Below are 9,064 nucleotides of genomic sequence, written 5' to 3' on the forward strand. Positions count from 1 at the left end.
AAGCTGCAGTTTAGGTAGCAACTGTGGCTCGGATCTGATCCCTGGCCTGGGAACTCCATATGCCTAGGGGTCGCCAAAAAAGAAAAAAAAAAGTATTTCTGGCTTCTAGAACTGCCCACAAGCACCGTTCCTGTGCCATTTCTTGTATTTAATGCTAAAATAAGATAATTATCAGGACAGGCTTTATTCCTATATCAGCCTTGCATCCCTCTCTTGCTGCATTGGAGTCTTTTGTGTGTATTGAATAAATGGTGCAACCCAGCAAATCTCAGGCTGGGAGAGATTCTCAGGGTCACGTGACCCAATTCCCTTCTGTGGCCTGACTCTTCATGCACATTATTTGACCAGGTTGGCACCAAGAAATACACAACCTTGGAGACAGTCCTTTCCATCTCCAGAGAGTGCCATCAGCCCTGTTCTACCTATAAGGCAATAGAAGCTCCGTGTCAAGGGCCAAAAAACTTGCAGGTCCTCCAGAAAATGTTTGAGACAGACAACACCTTTCAATAGCTCCAAAAAACATTTAAACAAAAATGCAAAATGGAAATTACTAATCGTTTCAAAAGCAACGATATAAAAGCCCACTCGGAGTGGTCAAACAAAAACTACACTGCCATATTGTGAGCTGGTGCCTCTAAAGGTAAGGCTGTCCAGGACCTACTTAATTCTTAAAATCTCTGACCAAGACTTTTATCTCCCTCATTTTTACCTGAAATATGACTCTTGTCAAGAATACCCAGTTCTCACTCTTCTGTCAATTAAAAAACTTCAGAACTCTCTTTCTTTCAAATGACATTTCATTATTGGTAGATGATTATTAAGAGAAGTTCTTCAATGTTACTGTAAAAAGGTGCTTCCAATTCTTGCACCTGGTCAATTCTTCGGAATCTACTTGATGTCGGCCAGGTATCTTTTGGCTGAAGGTGATGGCGATGGTGTGATTTTATGTACATTTGTAATAAACTGTGCCCCTGGACCTTGGTCTGTGGATCAGCTGGGTTAACCAACTACTTGATTTTATAGTTTGGAAGAGATGGAGGCTGTACTTCAAAGGACTGGAAGAGTCCTTCCAAGACTAAGCAAAGATGATGATCTAATCTCCTTGCTGAAGGCCTGAGTCACACTTAAAATTAAAACCATTTATCTTCTCACTCCATTTGATATAAAATGAATGAAATAAGCTTAAAAAGGAAGGATGCAATGACAATAAGTAACTGGAATAAAAATAAACTAAAAGGAAAAAGAAAATAAAAGCTTAGACATCATTTTAAGATACATGTAAGATAGGGAAAAAAGGGATAGTTTTAAAACTAAGATGGATGACATGAAAAATTAAAGAAAGTCAAAACTAATTGAGGTCTATAAAAGAATTGAAACCCAAAGAGATAAGAAAGCAAAGGATACAAAGGAGTTCCAATAATTTAGAAGTCCTAAACATTAAGGGATAAAAAACAAATGAGCTACAATATAATTTTTAAATGAAGGCATCAATAGAAAATCGGCAATTTACAAAAGAAGTGTAATGACCATAAACATCTTTTTAAAAAAACCTCTCACCTCCAAAATAATAAAAAAAAATTCTAAAAATAATACCAAAATATAAGTTGTATAGGTTGAGTTTGAAAAGACTAAAGTAAAAGATAACTTTCTGTGTTGACCTGCACTGGGACAGGATTGCAAACGCTATATGGTTCATGAGGAAAATTGATTTGATCCCCTTTGGGTGGGGTGATTTGGAAATCGATATTAAGAACCTTAAAAATGTCTTTTGAATCCAAAATGAATACTTCTAGGAGTTAATCATTAATAAATAATCAGAGCGAGTTTCCATTGTGTGCATTGGAAACGAATTCGACTAGGAACCACGAGGATGTGGGTTTGATCCCTGGCCTCACTCAGTGGGTTAAGGATCCGAAATCACCCTGAGCTGTGGTGTAGGTTGCAGATGCGGCTCAGAACTGGTCTGGCTGTGGCTATTGTGTGGGCTAGCAGCTGTAGCTTCAATTAGACCCCTGGCCTGGAAACCTCCATATGCCACAGGTGTGGCCCTAAAAAGCAAAAAATAAATAAATAAATAATCAGAGATGTAAGGAAAGATCTACTAGGAAAAGTGGAAAGCAAACTTGATATCCAATATATAGCACTTGTTAAATTGATGGACAACAGTGAACAAAAGGAATATTATATAGTCACTAAAAATGGTGTGGAAGGATAATCATGGTTTAGAAAGATGTTCACAACATAAGCAAAGAAAACAAGTGGCACAGTAATTCCACTTTTGTGTTAAGAAAAAATGTATATATTAATTACATAAATGCATCATTTTTTCTACCATTAAGAAACAACATCAAAATTCTACCAATTAAACCATAATGAGTCATAGACTATAGGATACATCATGATTTCAGAGATGTTAAAATGAAATATGTCCTGAGGGTTTGGGATTGGCACACGCACACTGAGGTATATGGAATGATTGGCCAGTAGGGACCTGCTGTATAGCACAAAGAACTCTACCCAATATTCTGTGATAATCTATGTGGGAAAAGAATGTGAAAGAGAATGGATGTGTGTACATGTATAACTGAATCTCTTTGTTGTATAGCAGAAATTATCACAACCTTGTAAATCAACTATACTTCAATAAATTTTTTTTAAAAAATGAAATCTATATTCTAGAGCTGGTAAAATATTATATCGTGTCACATTCCTTTCATTGTAAAATAACCCTCCAGATATTTTAATATCTTGAATTTAGGGAAGCATTTTATAATAGAGGTATGCATTTAATATAGTGTTTCTCTGGAGTTCTGTTGTGGCTCAACAGTAATGAACCCAACTAGTATCCATGAAGACACAGGTTCGATCCCTGGCCCCACTCAGTGGGTTAAGGATGTGGCCTTGTCATGAGCTTTGGTGTAGGTTGAAGATGAAGCTTGGATCTGGCATTGCTGTGGCAGTGGTGTAGGCTGGCAGCTGCAGCTCCCATTCAACCCCAGCTTGAGAATTTCCAGATGCCACCCCTGTGGCCCTAAAAAAAAGAAAAAAATACATATAGTGTTTCTCCCATTACCACCTGCCACCTACAAATCATTAGGATCAGGAAAATATTTATGGAGTACCCATTGTGGCTTGGTGATTTAAGAACTTGACATCGTTTCTGTGAGGATTCGGGTTTGATCCCTGGCCTTCCTCAGTGGGTTAAGGATCCGCCATTGCTGTGGGCTGTGGCACAGGTCACAGATGCAGCTCAGATCCCTTGTTGCTATGGTATAGGCTGCAGCTGCAGCTCTGATTCAACCCTGGCCCAGGAACTCCCATATGCCACTGGGGCAACCATGAAAAAAAAAAGAAAATATTTATATGCATCACATTTGCATAAAACAATTGTAAGAAGTCCCTTATACCTCAATTTTTGAAAAAAGAAAAAAATAGATTATTAAGGGTAAATGTCAGAAGGTTAACGTAGTTTCCTCTAAATGTTGAGGTTGCAGAGAATTTTATTTTCTTACATTGGTTTTTCTGTCATTTATAAATTTTTATTATTTTTATTTTTAATAAAATAATTTCATTATTACTTAGTAATAATTTTAATTATTTAATAAGCTTTTTAAAAATCAGAATACAGCATCATGCATTCCCAGATTAGCCCTGCCTCATGCAGAAACAAGCAGGATCACTCAGGCTAAGGAACCATGGAGCTGTTGTTCTCTGTCCTCCCTAAAACTGGGAACCCTCAAAGTTAAGAGCTCGAGGGACAGGAAGCAACCTTTAACAGCTCACCCACTTTATAAGGCCATATCCATGATAGACCGTTCCTTGGCAAATTAGCCTTACTCACCAATTTGTCCTTCATCCCTTTCCAGCATCCAATCCAAAAATACCTAAAAGGGATGGCAAATAGGCTTCCTTCTAAAGGCCAGATTGGTTGATGGGCGGTGACTGCCTGGAGTACCCTGTTGAAAAGAACTCAGGCCAAGCTGAAGTTCTGGAGGAAGGGGTTGCCTGATTGATTAGCCATGTCTGCCAGGTATCATGGTAGTCCACATGCTATACATTTGTCAGGTCTGAAAGAATTATCTCTGTTTTAGTCTTGCTCCTTGACCATTAAGCCGACCACCTGTCTTTCCAACCAGCAAAAGTAAAGAATCGTAACCAGACTAAGGACTATGTTATAAGGCGTTGGATACACACCTCATGTATCTGTCACCAAAAGTTATAAACAAAAATGTCCATAGCAACCACTCCCAGGAAAATGAAAAAATAAACTGTGGTACATATGCACACAGAGCTTATTAGTTATGCAAAAATATACAGATGAATAATAGAACTACTTTGAGTAAAGAAGCAAGTGGCAGAAAACCACACGTATTATGCCTTTGTTTAAAAGATCAAAAACAAAGTGTAAAAGCAAAATTATGTATTGTTTATGAATATGTACATATGTGATAAACTATCATTTAAAGAATAAATAACACAAAATTCAGGATACTGCTGTAGTTACCTTTGGGACAAACATAGGACAGGATAGGGAAAGATAAGAACCATGCATGTATTGGAATATTCTAGTTGAATTGGATGGTGGTTTCATGGGAGTTCATTTACTGTAACACTTCATAATACATATATATATACATATATACATATATATGTCATGTATTGCTCGAAAGAAGAGATTTTCATTTAATAAAGTACCTCAACTAAAGATAAAATCTTTCTTCATGTTTGTGTATGGAGGGTAAGGCAGAAAATCTGGCTTGCAATAACAGATTAGAACACGTCTCTTTCTCTATTTTTGCGGCCTCACCTGCAGCATGCAGAAGTTCCCTGGCCAGGGATCAAACCCCCCACCACAGCAGTGACAACATTGGATCCTTAACACGGGAACTCCTTTTTTAAAAAATTTTCTTGAAATATAATTGATTTACTATGTTGTATTCATTTCTGATGTACAGGAAAGCTATTCCATTATAGGTATATATGTATTCTTTTTCATCCATTATGCATATATATGTACTCTTTTTCATTTATCCCAAGATACTGAATATAGTTCCTGTGCTATATAGTACGACCTTGTTTATCCATCGTATATGTAACGGTTTGCTTCTGCTAATTTCAAACTCTCAATTCTTCCCCGTCCTACCCACCTCCCTCTCGGAAACCACAAGTCTGTTCTTTCCATCTCTGAGTCTGTTTCTGTTTCATAGATATGTCTATTTGTCTCGTATTTTAGATTACACATATAAACAATTTGTCTTTCTCTTTCAGACTTAGTTCACTTAGTATGATGATCTCTAGGTCCATCCATGTTGCTGCAAATGGCACTATTCCATTCTTTTTTACAGTTGAATAATATTAGAAATGCTCCTTTTATAGAGTGGCTTTTTTTTTTTTTAACCACACCCACAGCATGTGGAATTTCCAGGCCAGGGATCAAACCCACCCCATGGTAGTAACCAGAGCCACAGCAGTGACAACACCAGACCTTCAACCCACTGTGCCACCAGGGAACTTCCTCCCTAGGTGACTTTTGTGGGTCACTGGTCCTATCTCCCAAGTCAGGTTTCTCCTCTGCAGTGGATGAGTCTTACCAGGGTCCTAAAATGCGAATGAGGGCAGGATGGGCCGAGCTTCCATCAGATGCCTCTCTGGGCTGTCTCAGGTATATCTGAGCAGCCTCTTCATCTTGGCAGCCACAAGTGCAGGTAAATCACTTTTAAAAACCATCTCTTTTAGATTTTTTTCAATCATTTTAAATATCATTTACTCCAACCATCCTAATTTTTATTACTATTGTAACAATATGATTTTTTTTTTTTTTGTCTTTTTGCTTTTTCTAGGACAGCTCCCACGGCATATGGAGGTTCCCAGGCTAGGGGTCAAATTGGAGCTGTAGCCACCGGCCTACGCCACAGCCACAGCAACAGGGGATCTGAGCCATGTCTGCGACCTACACCACAGCTCACAGCAACGCCAGATCCTTAACCAATTGAGCAAGGGCAAGGATCGAACCCGCAACCTCATAGTTCTTAGTCGGATTTGTTAACCACTGCGCCACAACAGGAACTCCCTGTAACAATATGATTTTATTAGCATTTTATCTGCAATGTACACTAAAGTTGTTTTGTAGTTATTATTTCATGTGAATGATGAATTCTTTATAGTAAGAAAAACATGTAAACAAAATGTACAGTCACAAAGGAGTGGTCGGAGAACTTGCAGCTGTTAAGTACTACATTCATGAAGAGAGTGTAGTGACACAGAAGACATCTAAATCATTAAATGAAAAACCCATGATAGTTTGGAGTTCTCACTGTGGCACAGTCAGTTAGGAATCCAACTGCAGTGGCTCTAGTCTCTGGGGAAGCACAGGTTTGATCCCTGGCCTGGGTAACTTCCATATACTGCAGGTGCAGCCATTAAAAAAATGGTAGTTTATATATAATAATATACAAGCCTGTAGTACAAACAAATGAACCCTGTGTTGTAAAATAAGCAGGAGACAATCAACAAGGTTGAGTTATCTTGGTGTGAAGATACCTTTTTTTCTTCCTAAATTTGACTTTTATAATGAAGGGAAAACCCACTCAACTCCAAACCGTCGTGAAGGAGAAACTGATTGGCCATATTGGCTTTTAGGGAATTGCAGAAACCCATGGAGGTTCTTTAAAAGGCAAGGTGGCAACTCAGTGGCAGCACCAAGATTATTCAGGGTTCCTGTGTTTCTAGATTTTTTTTTCCTTTTCCTTTTTAGGGCCATGTGGCACATGGAAGTTCCCAGACCAGGGGTCAAATCGGAGCTGCAGCTGCCAGGCTACACCACAGCCACAACAACACCAGACCCGAGCCACATCTGCAACTTACACCACAGTTCACAGCAACACCGGATCCTTTACCCACTGAGTGAGGCCAGAGATAGAACCCGAATCCTCATGGCATTAGGCAGGTTCCTTACTACTGAGCCACAATGGGAACTACCCTGTGTTTCCAGCTTTTTATGTCTTAATTTTGGATGCCACTAACTCCTCATCCACCCCCAACAGACACACGCACACACACACACATACACACACACACAATTACATTAACAAAGTAAGACCCAGAGTTCCCATTGCGTCTCAGTGGTAAAAAAAAAAAAAAAAAAAAAATCTGACTAAGATTCATGAGGATGCAGGGTCAATCCCTGGCCCTGCTCAGTGGGTTAAGGATCCAGCATTGCTGTGAGCTGCACTGTAGATTCGCAGATGCTGCTCTGATCTGGCGTTGCTGTGGCTGTGGCTATAGGCTGGCAGCTGCAGCTCCGATTGGACCCCTGGTCTGGGAACTTCCATATGCCATGGGTGCAGCCCTAAAAAGATGAAAATAAATAAATAAATAAGGTAAGACCCACTCCCCCAAGAGGTATTACTGTCCTCTCAGCTGCTTTATATTCCTCAGCTGGTATCAGCTGCCTTCTCCCTGAAGGTCTTCATAGGTAGGAAGAAATGAGAATTCAAATGCTGCTCAAATTATCTCTGAAAACCTTTGCCCATTCTCAGGATGGTCACGAAGCCAAGATCAGAGGCCATCTTTATTGAGACTACATCAATGTCAGGCAGGCCACCCCAACTTTTGAGAATACTGTTATAATTTCATCACAGTATAAGGTTTTTTCTAAAAAAAAAAAAAAGAAAAATAGAGATTTAGTACTAATTTGAAAGTTTGGGTCAAGGATGGACAGGATTGTGAGGAAATGAGAATGTAAATTTAACAGACCCACTAAGGAGATCCTATTAAAATGGAAAAAAGTACACCCTATGGCAGAGTGATTCCTCTTTTAGCCATTCATCCTAGAGAATTATCACGCATGAGTACAAGTGGACATGATCGAGGATTTTAACTGCAGAAATATTTGTTTTTATGAAAAAAAATGGAGACCACCAAATGTTTCTCAATAGGGCAACAGATTTCTTAAAGACCATATATTTACAGGGAAGAATATCTACAGAAGTTAAAATTTGTGATCCATAGAGCGTATGGATCAACATGGATAGATCTACACGTGGGAGGAAAAAACAGATCTTTGACGATTTAAAAGAAGTGTCTATAAACTTACAGTTTCCACATGGATAAGTATCAAAACATGCTTAGTGAAAACAGTATGTTTCAGAATGATGTCTGAAGTATGATAACATTTCTGTTAAAAAAAGACAAATTACAGCTATATATTTGGTAAGTACAGATATAGACAGATAGATGCAATAGAACAAGAATATTCTAGAAAGAATCATTAAAATCACAAGAAGGATTACCTCTGAGGAAAGACAGAGGGGACTGGGTTTCTGGGTGGGAAAGGTAAAAGAGGATTCCCGTTCATGGGTGATACTCCTATTTTCAAAAGCAAATGGACTCCAGGAGTACTTGCATATTTACATGTTTTTAAAATCCCAGGACTCACTTACTTCTCTAATATGTTTATTTTATCTCAGAAGCTAAAAAACATGGAGCCCTCTGGAAAAGATTTCAAGGCACCACACCCACCTCTCCCTTTCTCTCCAACCTCACCACACACAGCACTCCCACTCAGCCAAGTTCACCAGTGCTCTGAGCACTTGCCCCCAAGCCTTTGATCACCTTTGCAACCCCACCCCAGGCACCAGAGCAAATCCCACTGGCAGTGACTCTTTGCAGGAAAAGTTACACAAGAAAACAGTTAGCTGTTGGAATGCCATTCCTTATCAATGGCCCCATGGATTTTATCCCTTGCTCTGATGATTTTGAGAGCAAAATATTTGAGAATGTGGCAACAGCCAAACCAACAGGAGAAAAGAGGGCAACCACCCACATTCTGTACCTGTCAAAAACCACGGCAGAGTAAGCCCGCTCAGCGAAGATGACATCAGCAGCCCAGAACTCCTTGGTGGCCTTCAGACCTCTGCCTTTGCCCTCAGAAGTAATGACCTCCACATTCTCCATTCTCTCTATTGTCATCTCAGAATCTTAGGGCAGCTCGGCAGATATTTAACACTGAGCCAAGTCCCTTGTCCTCGCTGCTATTTCAGCACCTTCAGCATCCCAAAGAGCA

At 39.4% G+C, this 9,064-nt stretch overlaps 1 protein-coding gene across 2 annotated transcripts in view; it reads right to left on the reverse strand.

Annotated features, from left to right (window-relative positions):
- Positions 1-9,064, reverse strand: part of SMYD1 (SET and MYND domain containing 1) — a 52,499-nt gene extending 43,435 nt beyond the window's left edge. The window contains exon 1 of one of the 2 annotated variants that reach the window (XM_021085617.1): positions 8,834-9,064. In XM_021085617.1, coding sequence (XP_020941276.1) covers positions 8,834-8,970 — 137 coding nt within the window. In that variant the 5' untranslated portion in view covers positions 8,971-9,064. 2 annotated transcript variants of the gene reach the window in all.

The sequence above is a fragment of the Sus scrofa genome, chromosome 3 (assembly GCF_000003025.6).
Source record: "Sus scrofa isolate TJ Tabasco breed Duroc chromosome 3, Sscrofa11.1, whole genome shotgun sequence".
NCBI lineage: Eukaryota > Metazoa > Chordata > Mammalia > Artiodactyla > Suidae > Sus > Sus scrofa.